This window comes from Microtus oregoni, unplaced genomic scaffold, assembly GCF_018167655.1.
Source record: "Microtus oregoni isolate MIOR12 unplaced genomic scaffold, Mior012 000016F_ref0000370, whole genome shotgun sequence".
Classification (NCBI taxonomy): Eukaryota; Metazoa; Chordata; class Mammalia; order Rodentia; family Cricetidae; genus Microtus; species Microtus oregoni.
Genome location: NW_024543075.1, coordinates 25,352,373 through 25,370,353, shown reverse-complemented (window position 1 = coordinate 25,370,353; position 17,981 = coordinate 25,352,373). Strand labels below are relative to the sequence as shown.

Genomic DNA, 17,981 nt, shown 5'->3' with positions numbered 1-17,981 from the left:
ACATACACATGCGTGAGTGGGCATGTGCACACAGGCACACTCACTGCTGGTAGCTGTGTTGGCATTGATAAAGAGAACACAGAAACACTCACAGGACAGCGTGGCTAAATTTGAGGTAAAAGGAACAAAGGTGACTTGAAGATGACTTCAAGGGACCAATGAGAGGAAGAGGAAATGACGCAGGCTGAGATGCAGCCAGCCCTAAGCATCAACAACACTCTCCTCTGATCTGGCTTTAGTGTGTGCAAACCAGGGTCCGGCCACCCTCTGTCTGAGCTCGTCTAAAAAGGACTATGGAAGAGCTTTGCGATCTCTATGTTCATATAAATGAGTTATTAAGATTCAGATTATGACTGAGCTGACTTGGTGCAGGATGTGAGATTCTGTATTCCCCATGGTGTAGAGGCTGGTGGTCTGTGGATCATACTTTTCATAGTAGTGTGGAAATTCTCAGCAGGTGACCCAGGCCTAAGCCCCTGGATGTGAAAGTAAGCCATCCTTTCTCAACCCCAGGGATCGTCGTCATGCCTGGGACTACGCAGCTGAAAGCCAAGGACATCCTCTACCGACTACAGGCATCTCAAGCCAAAGCCATTGTGACCACAGGGAGCCTCATCCCGGAAGTAGATTCTGTGGCTTCTGAGTGTCCTGCCCTGAAAACCAAGCTGGTGGTGTCTGATCACAGCCATGATGGATGGCTCAACTTTCAGTCACTGATGAAGTGAGTTTCTGGTCTGATAAATGTGGTTTCTGAACAGACTGGGGGAGGAGACCATCTACAACCGAGCACTGGAGACAAGTAGCTAGGACAGGAGGCCCGCAAGACCGGGTGCTGGAAACTCTCTTCCTAGCCATGCTATCCACCTGCTGTGAAGCCCTGGGCATCTTGCTTCTCCTCCCTGGATTTCCTTAGCTCTTAGTGCTTTGTAAAATCAGGAAGTTGAACTTCCATGTTTGGTCATTAAATGTACGCTCAGCCCTGAAGCCACACAAAGGAGCATTATAAAATCAGGGACAAGGGTGTTGCCTATTCCATGTAAATAAGGAACATTTATACATACATGTGTGTGTGTGCATAAACACATATATGAAGAAATTTAATGAAAATGAGTTTTCAAGGTGAAATGTGAAACTTGAAAACACCTTGAGACGGTGTGGTAGTGCACGACTTTAATACCAGCGCTCGGGAGGCAGGGACAAGCGGATCCCTGTGAGCTCAAAGTCAGACACAGCAAGTTCCAGGACAATCAAGGATGTACAAACAGTGAGATCATTTCTCAAAAACAAAAGAGAATGAGAATAAGAAACTGAATTTATAATGTCAGTGGGACAGTGGGATAGCAACTTTGGGGGCAAAGACTGTCCCTCTCCTTGTTGCCTTTGGGGGCATCTTACTAGCAAGCCTAAGGAAGGACTGGAGAAAGACTCTCCCCCCCCCAGGAAAACTCCTGTGAACATGGGGGTGCATCCCACAATACTCACAGCATGGCAGGACCCATGAACCATGTGAGGCTTGCTTCCTTGGAGTAACATCTCCAATTCTTAAGCCATTTGTTTCAACAGTGAAGAGGAATGACCTCTCATAAAACCAGAGACTTCACAGAAAATGCTTGGGAAATCATTCAAATTACCCAGTGCCAATGTGGTGCCGTGCACTAGTTAACAGCCAGCAGTGCTGGTGTTTCCTCGGCGTTAAAGTTATCTTCAGGATTAAAAAAAAATAATACTTAGACAACTTGTTCTACAATCAGAGAAGGCTCAGAAGCATCTGTGGGGAAGATCCCCGAGAGCAAGCTGACCAAAGGGACACAGCTTCCCGAGCTCACCACCCAGACCTGCTGGGAGCATTGAACAAGTTCCCATTCCCCACTCCCTTGGGATATGCTGCAGTACAGACGGTGCTAGCTAAGGGTTCTGCAATTTCTTAGTCCATACATGTTTTCCCATTTTCAACTAAAGACACACCAGCCCCATTTGTCCAATCACTCCACAGCCAGGCTACTGTCTGCCGGCAGGAACACCAGTCCAGCCTCCAGCCTTGCAGCTTACCAGGCTTCCCCACTGGACGCTCCATGTTGCTTTGTTGGAAGATGTGAACGCAACAGTGTGATTCTTCTTCTCTTGCTTCAACTCTCTTTGCAGATCAGTATCCGCGGACCACAACTGCATTAATACAAAGATGAAGGACCCCATGGCCATCTTCTTTACCAGTGGGACCACAGGTCACCCCAAGATGGCAAAGCACAACCAGGGACTTGCTTTCCGTTCCTGTGTCACTTCATGGTAGGGAAAGAACACTTGTTTCGGGGCTGGGTTCCAGCTCTAAGGCAAGAGGTGTGTGCCCATGGGCATGTGGAGGAGATGGTCATCTGAATAGAAGTGTCTCCATCTCTGAGGGTCTGAGAGAGGAGAGTCTGGGGCCCTGAGTACTAGCGGACAGAGACCCAGGGGAACACAAGAGGATCCTTTGGATCCTATTGAGCGCTCTCACAGGAGGACATTCTGCAAGCCACACAAGTAACAGGTTGCTGTGTCCTCAAGACACCTGTCCTGAGAACCCCCCTCCCTTCTGTAGTATGGGAAAGACAGACCTGGCATTTCTCACTAATGGAGTACCTGGAACTGAACTCCAGCAGGGCGTCAGCTCTGGCTTTGAACAAAAATATGCGGAGCCCTGGTGAATCATTTCAATAACCTTCAGCCGATTGTCTCTACCCCTTACCCACTTCCTCTCCAACTGGCAATATTCAGAACAAACAGGCTGAGCACTGATCTCTAGCTTATTAACCAGAACAGGAACAGGAGAAGGCAGACAAGCGAGAACCCCTCCTCTTCAGCTCCCGGTCATTGCCCTTTGACTCCTTGCCTCCTCCTTGCAAAGGATGGAGAGCCCAAACCAAACAATTTAAGCCAAAGAACAAATAGGAGGATGTATTGGCTCGTGGCCTAGAAGCAGTCCACAGTCATGCTTCATGCATTTCTGGTTAGACTGGGTTTTCATTGTGCCAGACCACCATGGTTTATGCCACATAGATGCTTCCGGAGTCCCCAAGTGTTATATCAGTGACTGATCCAGACCCAGCAAGACAGCTGAAGACTTTGCCCCAGCTTTTCTAGCAAAGGTCTAAGGGGCCATTGTCAGAGCACTGCTTTCAATGACTTCTGTCCAGGAAGTAAGGCATGGTGGAACACCTTTGGTGTTCTGGATCGCTTCCCCCCACCTCCCCACAGCTCACTTGAAGTGAGCGAAAGAGGTGATTCCTTAGCTAAAAGTGCTCCTCAGCTCTTGTCACCATGCCCCCATGGTGGCATAGCTGAGGCCTCTGTCTTTTGGAGTTAGCAGGAATGTGTTGAAACTGAAGACATCTGACATCCTGTGGTGCATGTCAGACCCAGGATGGATTCTGGCTAGCGTGGGGGCCGTCACTGAACCATGGGCATCAGGGGCTACCATCTTCATCCACCACCTCCCTCAGTTCGACCCCAAAGTCATTATAGAGGTAAGAAAACCAACTTCCCAAAGTCGAAACCCTCTCAGAGGATATACAGGTTTCCCACAGCTCAGGTAAACCCATGAAGACTGTGTAATTCAAGTCGTCCTGGTTTTGAGCTGCCCACCACGTGGGACACTGAAGCAGAGTCACGGTATCAGGGTCGCAATGTAAGCTAGAATAAAAGTGCATCTTTCTTAGCTATTCCGTAGATCTATAGATCAGACTTTGTGGGTAGGAAACGCATAATATTCATGGTGAGAAACTAAAGCAAGGAAGATGAGCCCAAATTTCTGGGTGCTGTTCTGCTAGGGCCAAGTAGCAGGTGTGGGGGTGGGGTGGGGTGCTACTCATTACAACAAAGTGTAAAAATTAAGCCCTTGGAATACAAGACAAGCTTCTTACTCCACCTTTGATATTGGTTAGCATGTTAGTTTCCAGTCACAGCCTTAGCTTCCTTTCGAGTAGGCTTTTGAAATATACTTTTATTTCTTGTTTGATATCATACATGTTTACAATGCCTTTTGGTCAAATCCATCCCCCACTGCCTCCCCTCCAGTTCCTTCCATGCCCTTCACCACATCTCCCTCCCAACCCTGTGTACTCTTTTTTTTTTTTAACGCACCCAGACCATTTAGTATGGCCAGTGTGTGTGTGGCTGCAGGGGCCCTCAATACAGAGACTCACAATTGGTCAGATTACAGAGAATAAAATACTGTGAATTTCCAGTCAGCCGTAAATAGAATCACACATGCATGTGCACACACACATACACACACACACACACACACACACACACATACACAGAGAGAGAGAGAGAGAGAGAGAGAGAGAGAGAGAGAGAAAGAAAGAGAGAGAGAGAGAATTGTTTGTTAACTCATGAGACTTCTTTCCTATGTATCCTCTGTCTCCGTTGCATGAGCATTCCCACCTCTCTGTCAACACCATGTTAGTTTCATGATGCCCTACTAAATGCTGTCTCCTCCATAAGCTTGGAGCACCCACCCAATCCATTGCCCTCTGCTGTGTACTTGACAGAACCCCACATCTCTTTTACGACATCTGCCAACTTCCACCTTATCGTGCCTGCCTTTTTCGTCTCCTCTGTTCGTCTGTACCCTTTCCACTGTCTAGCACATTGATTCGTTCTTGCCAGTACCTGACACAATGCCTTGTATGAAATCCACGCCTAGTGTGCGCGTATTAAAGGAATTAACACAAAAATAAGTAGGCCTTCCTGGAGAAAAGATCATAACCTAAGGGTTAATAATTGGCTGATGTTTGTAACCTTAGCTACAAGAATAAAATTCCCTATCTCTTCATTTCCAGACACTGTTCAAATACCCCATCACTCAGTGCCTTGCTGCGCCTGCCGTTTACCGAATGATTCTTCAGCAGAAAGTTGACAAGTATGTAACCCTGGCTGGGAACAGCAGTCTCTGGTTAGGATCCTCTCTCTCTCTCTCTCTCTCTCTCTCTCTCTCTCTCTCTCAAGATTTATTTATTTATTATGTATATAGTACTGTCAGTATTCTGTCTGCATGTGTGCCTACAGGACAGAAGAGGACACCAGATATCCTTACGGATGGTTGTGAGCCACCATGTGGTTGCTGGGAATTGAACTCAGGACCTTTGGAAGAGCAGGCAGTGCTCTTAACTACTGAGCCATTTCTCCAGCCCCCTCTGGTTAGGATTTTTAAAGTGTCTGATGTGCCATGGTTTGTTTCCCCTTTGTGTTTTTGGTGTGTGTGTGTGCGCGCGCGCGCGCGCACGCGCACGTTTAGCAATGATTTTCAATCTAATTAGTTAGTTCAAGACCCGGTCCTGTAAAAAAAAAAAAAAAAGAACCGGTCCTGTAACCTTGCAGTTTTATTCATTTGTGTGTGGGTTTATTATTTGTGATAATCTATCTCTGATATATTCATATTGTGTGCCTTTGTGGTTAGTTTATCTTTGTTGCTATTTAATATCCTGTTTTATGAAAGTATCACAATTTCTTTGATCATCCTACAATTTTTGATCACAATCTTTGATGGAGATGGGGTTAGCCTTTGCCTGGGGCTGTTGATGACCAGTGCTACACTTAACTGTGGCCCTCGCAACCCAGGTGAAGATAAATAGGCTTTCTAATGTTTTTCTAGGGCACAGATCCCTAGGTCATGCCAGACAACTTAAATGCTTTCCAAAGTATTACACCATATTATGCTGTCTTCATCGAGATAAAGGATTTCCATTGTCCACATTATTTTCACCATCTGCTTCCATCAGTTAATGTTTGACAACCCAATGGATGTATATGTAGTATTCTCTTATTGGAATTTTACTTTTCACTTCCTGGTTTTGGGGGATGGGGGTTGGTCTTTAGCTAATTTGGAATCTTCCTGGATATGGGTATGTACATATATTCTAGAACTAGGAAGCCCATACCTCTCTAACCTCAACAGACGGATAGGCTCCAAACCAAGCCAACTCAATATTTCCCTCCCATTTTCCTCAAATAATCCAATTATTGTTTTATGGCGTCCCTCTAGGGACATTCTATGAGGGAAATGGGAAAGAGATGATGATGTACCCAAGGTAAATGCTCACCTAAAGCGCTGCCCTGAAATCCTTCCTCTCTGGATTTCTGACCTCTCTTAAATTCTGTTTCCTGTCATTTTTCTGTATTTTCCTACAAATGATCCAGCCTGCCATGATGTCCTACACGAATCTTTTCCAGCCCTGACTTTCAGCCTCCACACAGAAATAGAAAGACCCTCAGTCAGCACCGCGCACTCCCCACATAAGGCAGTATGGCTCTGTTTCACCCTAGTGTCCCTGGGGGTCTCCTCCCCTTCCTCGTAAGGTCTATCAAGGTGTCCAATTTGGATCCATAGGAAAATGTTCTAGCATGAGTTCTTATGAGTACCCTTGTCTCTTTGTCACATCAATATCCAAACCTAACCAAAGCATCATTGATATGCCCCAGCATCTTCAGCATCACCCACCGAGTCCCTGCTCAGAAACAGTAACTTACAGGACATTAACTTACAGACAGGGTGTGCCATCCATCTATTCATGGCCATCAGTAGCATGACAGAAGGTGGATTTACAAGTGAGCAAGCAGACAGAAGAATGCTCTCAACGACAAAGCGTCAAGCTCTCGATGCTTTGTATTTCCAGCAGAGCATCCAATGCCTGACATATTTGCCTTCCCTTAAGTCTCAGGTTTCCCACCCTGGAGCATTGCAGCACTGGCGGGGAGAGCCTCCTGCCCGAGGAGTTCAAGCAATGGAAGGAAAGGACAGGCATTTTCATTCATGAGCTGTACGGACAGTCAGAAATGGTAGGTGAGCAGTCCCCTTCTGCACCATTTGCATGGGCTCAGCTACAGAGCACAGTCAATGGGTTGTTCATGACCCGGGGTGGGGTGTGCTTCTGTGTGTACAGCACTGCTTAAAGTCAGTGGAGAGCTTTGGGGTTCAAGGATACGCTACCCAAATTGGCAGGGGAAAAAAAATGTACATCTCATCAACTTACTGAGAAACCAATGGATTGAAAGTTCTTGGGTGAAGGTTAAAAAGACACTTTTATGCTGTGCCTGGGATTGCTAGCTCGGGGAGCCACATGGGGAAGATGAGGTGTTGGAAACAATGATCTCTCCTGTAGTTCGGAGACCATCAGCAGATCCTGCCAATTTCCCCATCACAACCTAGATCAACTACACAAAGAGGTGATTGGGAACCGGCTTTCAAAGTTCATGTCTGGGTGTTGAGGAGGACAATGCAGGTTAAATTATGAAATTGTAGATTACTAATCAAAGACTTTCTGTATATACCACATGCATACAAGCATGTATTCCTGAGCACATACACATGCACACACTTAATGATATCCCAGAGTGTCACTGAACTAGATGGTCATGGCATTTACAGTGTCATGCACCTTGTGAATCTCAAAGACTTCATTAGTCTTTCATTCCAACACATTTACCATTAATGTCTAAAGTTATTTGAAGGCCACCTGTTTGTTCCCGGATGCTCAGCCCCGAAATAATCACACAAAAACCATATTATTTGCAATTCTGTTTGGTCAATAGCTTAAGCGTATTTCTGGCTAACTCATATCTTAAATTAACCCATCTCCATTAATCTGTGTATCACCATGAGGTTGTGGCTTACTGGGTAAAATTCAGCATCTGTCTCCAGTGGGCCTACATGGCTTTTCCTGACTCTGCCTTCTTTCTTCCAGCATTCAGTTTAGTTTTCCCTGCCTGCCTCTAGTCTGTCCTATGCAGCCCCCAAACAGCTTTTTTATTATTTTATTATTTTATTCACAGCATACAGAGGGTCTAATAGCTGGGTGGAGCCACTTCCCAGTATCCCTTGAGCTAATAAAGGAATATCTGCCATTTCAGGCCCTAAAATACATTGAACATTTGAGACATTGTTCACAAATTTGTCTGCTGTTTATTTACCAAAACAAACAAACAAAGCAGTAAGTTGATTTGCTTCCAACCTGAAAAATAGTTATGACTTTGGACCTGTTGATGAATGGCTTATAGAGATATTAGAGAGAGACAAGGAGAAGTGTGGGTGAGAACAATGTGCCTCACTGGTGACTCCAGCTTCTTTGCGCAGATGGCACTTTCTTCCTCCAAACACACTGTGTTCTTCATTCACTTATGCCTTTGTCCCTCACTTACAGTGACAGCAGTGGCCTCACTGACCTACAGTAAGAGCAATAGAACAGCAGATGTGAACAGCTTCTTCACCCAGAAGCTCAGCCCTTTCCTTTATAAACATCAAGACCATAGGTCTGTGGGTCAATCTTTCTGAATGTTAGCACTCTGCTTTCTGAAGTGGAAGTTATTATAATGCTATTATTGATGAATCATCATACATTAAGTTCTGGCTGCAATGCTAAGCCCATAGGTCACACAAAAGTCACTATGGTCATTGTGTATTTTAGGTAGGCGTTGTGCCAGATGTTAAGTGTACATAAGTGAATGGGACAGTCAGCACTCTGGGGATTCTTGTCCAGTGAAGGAAACAGATAACCAAACAATAGTCATAACGTCTGTGAACTTGAACTGCACAAAAATACTGTATGGAGAAAATACCACAGGATAAGAATGTTCTACGGATTCTCCTTGGGATTTTAATAATACTAAGTAATAATCTTTCACTGGGTGTTTGGTGTGTACCTCACGCTGTATGAAAAAAGTTTCCCCATAGAGTCATGTGTGCTGTGTATACTCATAGCCTGTCACTTAAGAGGCTAAGCAAAAGATCCCAAGTTCAAAGCCAGTTGGAATTCACTGCGTAGTGAATTCCAAGCCTACCTAGGCACAACAGAGAGACCTTATCTCAAAATACCAAGAAAGGGGGAGGGGAGAGTTGTTCTCATACATTTTCAAGCACAGTGAGAAATAAGTGTGCCCCTTTCCTCTTTTTGACAAAGGAGAAGACCCACTGGGTAAAGACTTTACCGTGTGCTGGAAAGCACTCAAAATAGAGAGACAAAGAACTATAGGGAAGAGCTGAATTCACTGGGAAGGCAGATGATGTCAAGGAGTCCTGGCAGAGGGAGGGAGTGGCATAAAAATCTAAACCTTCTCAACCTATCCCCAAGATGCTGAGGGAGGATCCCCATCACTATCCAATAACCAGGGGGTATGCTTGGTCAACAGACTCACAGCCTTCCTGTGGCAAACTGACACACCCTGGTAGGCATTCCACACCCCACCTGAAATGCCACTGCCTCCGTCTTACCTCTTTGTTTCTATCTTTCCCTTAGTCACTAGAGCCTATCAACCCTACACATAGTACAGATGCAGCTCATATTGAGAATAACAAGTGTCCATTGGATAGAGTTGGGTCAATGCTTATATCAAGCCTAAATCCTAATCTCAATAAATGGCTTCTATCAGAGGTCATGTGTGTGACCTGGCTTTGGCCAACCTTGGTGTTTTTTTGTGAACAGGGGCTTGGCCTTGGTGTCTTCCGGGATATGAAGATCAAGAAAGGCTCCATGGGGAAGGCCATATTACCCTTCGACTTCCAGGTCTGGTCTTTGGGTGCGGATAGCTTAACTGGGGTTGGAGCTGTGTGTGACAGCAGGTAGTAGAACCAGCCACACGCCCACGCTGGTCACCCTGTTCTTGCCTCCCATTTCTTCCTGATTTCCGGGGGGAGCTTCAGTGAGAAGTGTATTTATTACTGTGGATCCTGATGCAGCTTGTCTGGCAGGGAGATGTATTGCACATGCGTGTGAGAGAATAATAGATAATACCTGCCAGGGATACTGTCTTCCAGTTTGAAGACACGGCAGTAATATCTAGATTCCCATGAAACAAGGAACCCCGGGTGGTGGGATCCATATTTCCTGATTTGAAAGAATTTGACAGTTTTATTCTCTTGTCTGACAGTTTCTCCATGAGTGGTTCCCATTTATCCTGTTAGGGTCATGGGAGGGGCCAACCAGTAGCACATAGGGCTGAGCGAGTCACTTTGTGTTCCAGATCATCGATGAGAAGGGTAACATCCTCCCACCCAACACTGAAGGCTACCTTGGCATCAGGATCAAGCCCACCAGGCCTTTAGGCCTTTTTGTGGAGTATGAGGTAATGGCATCCCACCCCATCCTGTCTCAAGAGTGTGTCAAGGTTGTTCTGCATCCCGAGACTTCTTCAAGCCATCTTCTCTTCACACCAACCTGAAGAAAGCCATTTTAACTACAGGCTAAGTCCTCGGCACGTTATCACAGCTCTTTCTGTTCTAGCCCACTCCTGATTTAAGAACTAAATGATGGGGGAGGAGGAGGATGGTCTTCAGCATCACCAGACTGGTCCTCCATTAAGTCCAACCGTCCCTTTGCTGAGGGAAAGCTGGGAGTGGTACATGTCCTGCCCATGCCAACTGAGCTGACCAGTAGAGTATGCATCTTTTAGGTGTCATGCATGCCCTAAATGAGAAACTGGGGACTGCCGAAAGCTGGGTTGAACCATAAGAAAACCTCCTGAAGTTCCCAATCTAACAAACTCTGATATTCTGGTTATGATGTAATAGGAGCGGCGGGGCTACATTCCTGGCTCCCAGCCGCCCGCATGGCTAGCTTATGCCCGGAAATAATTACACGGAAACTGTATTTTTTTAAACACTGTCTGGCCCATCAGTTTCAGCCTCTTATTGGCTAGCTCTTACATATTGATCTAACCCATTTCTAATATTCTGTGTAGCACCACGAGCTGGCTTACCAGGAAAGAACTTAACCTGCATTTCTCCCAGCATTGTGTTCTGTCTACTCCACCCACCAAAGGGTTGGCCTATCAAATGGGCCTAGGCAGTTTCTTTATTAATTAACCAATAAAAGCAACAGATTAGAAAGAAATCACTCCCACATCATTTCCCCTTTTTCTGTTTAAACAAAAAAGAAGGCTTTCACTTTAACATAATAAGATTACATATAACAAAAGTTATCAAGTAAGAATTACAGTTACAATATTTATATCTATTTTAACTTTTATCATAACTAAGGAAAACTACAACTATCTATCCATTCTTTAACTCCATCAAAGACTCCAGAAGGATATAATATTACCTAAGCAAACAAGAAATCCAAAACTCTAGAAATGACAGAGACATCTCATTTTCTGGACAGTCACCCAAAGTTCCTCTGTACCGTTGGGGTATCCATCTTTGGACTACAGGCCCATAGTATCCAGCAGATATTTCCATGAAGCATGAAATTTCAAAGACAGTTTAGTCACTATCTGTTGTGTCCTGCAGAATGTCTCACAGACTCATTCATGAGTCAGGAACCCCAAAAGACCATCTCATCTTTAGGCAAGTTTAGCAGTCCTTTCTCTGTGGGTTCTTTGTGTCCAGTTCATGCAACAGTCCAGGCAAGAGCAGTTTCTTGTCCAAATGGCTATCAAACTCCATAAGGAGCCTCTTTGACGCCCATCTTCCTCTTGAAGTAGCTGGTGCTGCCAGGAGCAGACGTGTCTCATTGTCATGAAAAACCCTAAGTTATCAAAATATTTTAAATGTCATGTTCTATAGTCTTTGAAAGATATGAAGAATGCCTATCTAAAATATATCTATGCATATCTAGAAAATCTAACTAACATGACTACAAGCTTTATTATTATTGATGATTATCCATTAGCAACCTATATTTCCTAATTATACATTATACTTTTAAAATGAACTACACGATCACAATACCTTAATCAAGATCAGAAATACATATACATAAAATAAAATTGACCTTAAAATCCATACCAATGTAAATTATTCATGATTCATAGGCTTCAAGATGGACCATGGATAGGTGACCAGAATGCAACCAATCTCAGACTCCATCTCCTTTCTCCAAATGCTTTTCACCTGAAGCTATGGCTGTCTTCACACCACAGCCTCGAGGGGCATGACTGTGGGTATTTTCATAAATCCCAAGTTATTCCAATAGGCAGTTTTGAGAGTCACACACACATGCACATCCATGGCTCCCAAACCTAGGTATCATATATTATATATAACATATAATATGTCTGTGTGCTTTAATTTTCCTTTCCTTCCTTTTAGAGTTTTTTTTTCTGGGAATTAAGACTAAGAGTCATGTTCTTGTTTTGGTAGCCATCACATAAAGCAATGCCCCCCTAGGCTCCATGATTAAGCACTTCTTCAAGGAGACCTCCATTTTGTAATTTGTTTTGAAGTAAACTAGAATATAGAATTCACTCCTCCATTTTCAAGTGTGCACGTCAGTGGCATTTAAAGATTTCATGACAGAGTGAACCCCTCACATCATCTGTCTCCAGAAAATCTACACCCTAAACAAAAACTCTGTATTCATTGCACAAATAGACCCACAGCCTACCCCTCACCCCCAAAATCTCATTACCTCTCAGCCCTTTTCCGAGTTTGTGAATTTGTCTGTTTCAGAAAATCCATAGCAGTGAGATCATGTGGCACACTTATCTCACTTTTCTTGAGTTTGGAAGCTTTTTCTGCCCTAATGTATTTGAACACCACCCCACCCCCTCCTCTTCTTCAAAATTTTTGACAGTGCATTCTTGGCAGCTTTGATGCATCCTACAAGTCCGTTGGGCTCTCTTCACTTTGTTACATTACATTTTTTCCTCTTTGGATTTTATTTTTTTATTTTCAGTTGCTATACTTTCAGTGACTTAGTTCTTTCTGCCTTTTTAATATGCTTTTAAAACCCGGTGAATTTTTTAAATTTAGTTGTTTTTCTATATTTGATCTTTACCCATTTTATGTGTGTTGAATTATCAGCTGTAGCCCACAAAACATTCAGTTATTATGTATCAATGAAAAAAAACCTAGAGATTAGTTGTTGTTAGGGGTTAGAGCTGGTGAATGGAGGAAGGATGGAGCAGAGGGAGGTGAGAGTGCTTACCAAAGCCTTGGGAAGGGTCTCCTGGTGATGGCGCTGCTTTATACATTGATTGCTATGGTAGGATGAGGAGTCCATGCCTGTGAGCAAACTATATAGCACACACACACACACACACACACACACACACACACACACATACACATTTAAACCACAGAAAATCTGAGAGAGATCAGAGGATCAATGTCTATATCCTGATTGGGATATTGAACAATAGCTTTGCAAAACATTACCATTGGAGGAAACGAGATAAAGGGCATGTCAAATTTCTAGGTACTGTTCTTATTCTTCTTACTTTACATTGTACTGTAGTATCATAGGAAAGCATATGTTATGAAGCCCCTGCCTCACTGGATTCAAGCGAGAATCAGAGAATCAGGTTAGGCAGCACTTGGAGAAAGGAATTCACTCTCTCCTGTCTACTGATCCCCCTCAGCTGTCCCAGCACTATGCAGATAAAACCAGGGTTCTCACTAGAATGGAGACTTGGTCTGTGGAGAGTCCCACAAAAGTAAGATGCTGTGTTTTAAATATGTTCATGGCTGGAGCTGCAACCCACAGTGTGTGGACTTGTCCGGGTACCAGGTACAGAATTCAAACCCAGATGTGACCCCATGCTCATCAACTCCTTTCACTCTCCGTGCAGAATAACCCGGAGAAGACAGCTGAAGTGGAGTGTGGAGACTTTTACAATAGCGGGGACAGAGCCTCTGTTGACGAAGACGGCTACTTCTGGTTCTTGGGCAGGGGTGACGACGTCATCAATGCTTCTGGGTAGGTGAGGCTGGCCCTGGGCTGGCTCTTGACACCCTCAAATGCCTCATGGCACCTTGCCTGCTTGATATTCATTCATGCCTTGGTGATGGGGCCATCAGCCTGACTCTGCACAGAGCCGTGTCTCAGATATCCTGGGTGCGTGGACACCTCCACATCTCTGTAACCAAAGATGGATTTAAAACGAAGTTCAAGGGGATCAAACATTCCATAGCGATGAGAAGGAACCAAGAGGGTAATGACACAGGTCTATAATCCCAGGTACTCACAAGACTGAGGCAAAAGATCCCAAGTCCAAGGCTACCTGGACAACTGACTAAACTATCTACCTCAACTTTTTAACGGGAGGTTGAGGATACCTTTCAGTGATAAAGGGCTTGCCTTCCATGTGTGAGGGCCTAGGTCAGTCCCTAGTACCGTGAAAGGAAGGAAGGAAAGGAGGGGAGGAGAAACAAAGCCTAAAAGATGAAATAGCACGCTGAGAAGACACAGCCTTCTCTAGGACACAGTGTGAGGATCTCGGGGGCTCTGGTACTAAGAGGACCCAGCCTTCTCTAGGACACAATGTGAGGATCTCAGGGGTTCTGGTGCTAAGAGGACCCAGTCTTCTCTAGGACACAGTGTGAGGATCTCAGGGGTTCTGGTGCTAAGAGGACCCAGCCTTCTCTAGGACACAACGTGAGGATCTCAGGGGCTCTGGTGCTGAGGGAAGCTGCTTGGGACACACACTCCTCAAGGAGCCATTACTCTGCCACCTCCTTCACAAGAGACACCAAGAAAGTCATCCCAGGAACACCTGAGTCAGGTAGTTTTAGGACTAAGTACTCCATGGGGGGGCGTGTCCAAAATATTAGTATCGAGTCTCTGGCTGTCTATGACCTCCACCCTTGGTGTCAAGTGTCCATAACCCTCAAGTACAAGGTGTAAGGTTACGTTCTCTGCAGCCCGGCATCTGCTCAGAACACTTGCTTCTCCAGGTACCGCATCGGGCCTTCGGAGGTGGAGAATGCCTTGGCGGAGCACCCTGCGGTGGCAGAGTCGGCTGTGGTGGGCAGCCCGGACCAGAAGAGAGGAGAGGTAGGAGGACACAGAAGCCAGCTTGCAGGGACTGGAGAGAAAGGGGGTGGGGCGACTTCAAAGGCCTTAGCATGCAGAAGCTGGGAACCTAGAATGGTTCCTGGTGTGTGTGTGTGTGTGTGTGTGTGTGTGTGTGTGTGTGTGTGCATTTAACACAGTTTGGTCACCAGGGGGTACAGAAGCTTTACGACCCTCACCTCCCCCATAAGGAATAAACTCCTATTGTGCCCATTTCACAGAGATGGAAGTTAAGATGAGGCAAGGTCAGATGCAGTGGAAATGGGGAGGACACGGATTCGAACCGGGCCCTTTCCTTTTCCACGTAACCCTTAGTCTCAAACATCAACTCAAGCTACAGTGGATTTGTCCATTCAATAAACACTGTCTAGCAAGCTCTGTGAGCCGGCATGCATCTAAACCTCCACTCCCACTCTGAAGGTGGTGAAGGCGTTTGTTGTCCTGACCCCGGAGTTCCAGTCACGCGATCAGGAGAAGCTTGTCAAAGAGCTGCAGCAGCATGTGAAGTCTGTGACAGCACCATACAAGTACCCCAGGAAGGTGAGCCGGGCTACACGGACCCAGATGGTGACTTCAGTTTCTGGGCTCCAGCCCAGAGCAGCCATGGTGAGGTGGAGGTGAACAATGAAGTCAGCCAAAAGGTTTTGTTTCTTGGGGAAGTCTCTGCTCCGTACCAGAAAGGAACTGACTGATACACACCAATCAAAAGAAAAAAATCAGAAAAGCTTCCAAAAAAAATGAATTTTTAAGGTTACTTATTATTCTATAAAATTTAAGAAGTCAAAATTGATACTTTTAAAATGTGATTCATAGTAAGAAATTAAACCATATTTTCAACCCCAATAACATACATACATAAAGCAAACAAAAAGAAACAAAATATTTATTCTTAGAACATAAAATTATTTTGGGATGCGTCTTTTGCTACATTCGTTTCGAGTGCCATGTGCAGTATGTAAAACAAAAAACCAATAATAATGAAATGTTTTAGTCATTAATTGAAATTTTTCCTATAATTTCAGAGGGTGGCAAAGGTTTCTTTTAATTTTGTTTTATTTATCATTCTGCTACATTATATTTTTGTCCTTTATTTTTGAGACGGTGTCTCTTTGTAAGCCAGGCTGGCCTAGAACTCATTATGTAGCCAGACTGGCCTCAAACTGTCAATCCTCCTGCCTCAGCCTTCTGAGTGTCAGGATCACGGGCATGAACCATCAGGTCAAGTTTCATATTATTTTATCTTTGACATAAAACACCTTCTCAGTATATTAAGAGAAAAGGCAAGCTTTGAAGGAAGATGCGTAGTATTGTCCTGCTGGTTTAAAAGAAGAGACTAGCCTGTCAGAAAGTCATTGCTTTCTTCTGCTGTAGTGCACCCCTGCACCATCCCCATGTTCACCAAGGCACACATGTTAAAAAACTGCAGGGCTAACATGTGTCGTGTTCTAGAATACTGCAATTCGAGCCTGACCGCAGTCCAAGAGCATGTGCGCATGTTTGATAGAGACGAAACGGAAGTCACCTGAGGTTGCACTATGTAAGAGGAGGGTTGGAATTCAAAAGGATGTGTGACAACAAGACCACCCTTCTACATTAGTCAAGCACAATGCCCCCAAACAATGGAGGTTGATAGTCTCTTGTTCGTGTCTATCGTGGCTCTTCTACAACCTCTGCCCCACATCCCTCACCCTGGGATAGGGTGGCCAGAGAGGCGCCTGCCTCGTCCTGGCTCCAAACTCTTCTGACTGGAGAGGACACACTCCACTTCCACTCACAGTTCATGGGGCAAAGCAAGTTACATGACTACACCCTCCTTCAGGAATCAGGAGAAACCTGCAGGACTCAGTGGAGCCCATGGAGGTCACCTCAGGTGCCAGTCTGTGCAGGGGGTGGGGGTGGAGCCGGGCATGGGAACGCGAAGGAAGCCACAGCAGTCCTAAGTCAGGATGACTTTCTTCTCTTCCAGATTGAGTTTGTTCCTGAATTGCCCAAAACCATCACAGGCAAAATCAAAAGGAAGGAACTTCGAATAAAGGAGTTCAGTCAGAGATCAGCAACAAAATCAGAAGCATCCCTGTGACCTGACACAGGTCTTTGACTGTTGGGGGTGGATATGGGGTGGACTGTAGCAAGGGTAAGTTTGGAAGAGGAAAGCAAGACCCTCCACCAACATTTTTGTGTTTTCAAATTCAGCTACCACCCTTCCTGGGAGTCATTTGTCCTTCTGATGGCCACAGTGAGCTCTCAGACCTGGTTTGTGGGCAATAAAATATTAACCTGAATAGCATCCTGTGTGGTCACTTGTTGGAGGAGGCCGCATGTTTGTTTCCCAGCCGCCCAAACTCCTGAAATAATTACACAAAACTCTATTATTATATGCAATACTGTTTGGCCAATAGCTTAAGCATATTTCTAGCTAGCTCTTATATCCTAAACTAACTCATCTCCATTAATCTGTGTATAGGAGGAATACTGATTTTGTTGAGTTGATCTTGTATCCTGCCACATCACTGAAGGTATTTATCAGCTGTAGGAGTTCTTTGGTAGAGTTTTTGGGGGTCACTTATGTACACTATCATATCACCTGCAAATAACGAAAGTTTGACTTCTCACAAACTCCATTTAAAGTCTGGCTCCATAGCCAGACTTCCTGAAAGAGTCAGAGCCTTTTGTGCTGGTGAACCAAGACCTGCTCCTAAAGAAGCCATGCAGCCTTCTGTGGATGAGTGCCTTCCATCCATAATCCTAGTTGTCAATCTGAGACACTCCAGGGTTAGACTCTCCCCTTTGACAGCAGCTTCTGGAGGAGCCCTGAACATGCATTCCACAGCCAGGACATGGAGGGACAGAAGGAGACTCGGTCCAGAAAGAAATCCACTGAGCTCGGCTTCGAATTGGTAACAACATTTACCTGCCAAACAATCCTGTCCCTCCTGCTTTTGATGAGTCCGGGATTTTTTTTTTTTTTTTTTGCCCCACTCCCAAGCAATGCTGCTGCTGCTTCCTAACTTAACTTTACCTACCATGAGTGAGTGAGAGGCCCAGCTTCAGGGAACCCAGGAATCATGTAGGTATCCTCTACCCCTGCACAAGGACATAAGCCTTAAGCCCAGGCTTTCCTCCAGAGTGAACATAGGCATGAGAATGAGAACTTCATCCTCCAGGGGACTCACTCACTGCCAGGGCCCAGGACTCTTCAGCCGAGATTCCTCTACA

At 45.0% G+C, this 17,981-nt stretch overlaps 1 protein-coding gene across 1 annotated transcript in view; it reads left to right on the top strand.

Moving 5' to 3' along the window:
• Positions 1 to 17,052, top strand: part of Acsm1 (acyl-CoA synthetase medium chain family member 1) — a 29,114-nt gene extending 12,062 nt beyond the window's left edge. The window contains exons 5-15 of the mRNA XM_041666554.1: positions 514 to 721; positions 2,143 to 2,283; positions 3,341 to 3,500; positions 4,821 to 4,900; positions 6,693 to 6,816; positions 9,456 to 9,536; positions 9,994 to 10,095; positions 13,543 to 13,670; positions 14,648 to 14,747; positions 15,186 to 15,305; positions 16,732 to 17,052. Coding sequence (XP_041522488.1) covers positions 514 to 721; positions 2,143 to 2,283; positions 3,341 to 3,500; positions 4,821 to 4,900; positions 6,693 to 6,816; positions 9,456 to 9,536; positions 9,994 to 10,095; positions 13,543 to 13,670; positions 14,648 to 14,747; positions 15,186 to 15,305; positions 16,732 to 16,845 — 1,358 coding nt within the window. The 3' untranslated portion in view covers positions 16,846 to 17,052. The remainder of the gene's footprint in view (positions 1 to 513; positions 722 to 2,142; positions 2,284 to 3,340; positions 3,501 to 4,820; positions 4,901 to 6,692; positions 6,817 to 9,455; positions 9,537 to 9,993; positions 10,096 to 13,542; positions 13,671 to 14,647; positions 14,748 to 15,185; positions 15,306 to 16,731) is intronic.
• Positions 17,053 to 17,981: the final 929 nt, after the last annotated feature.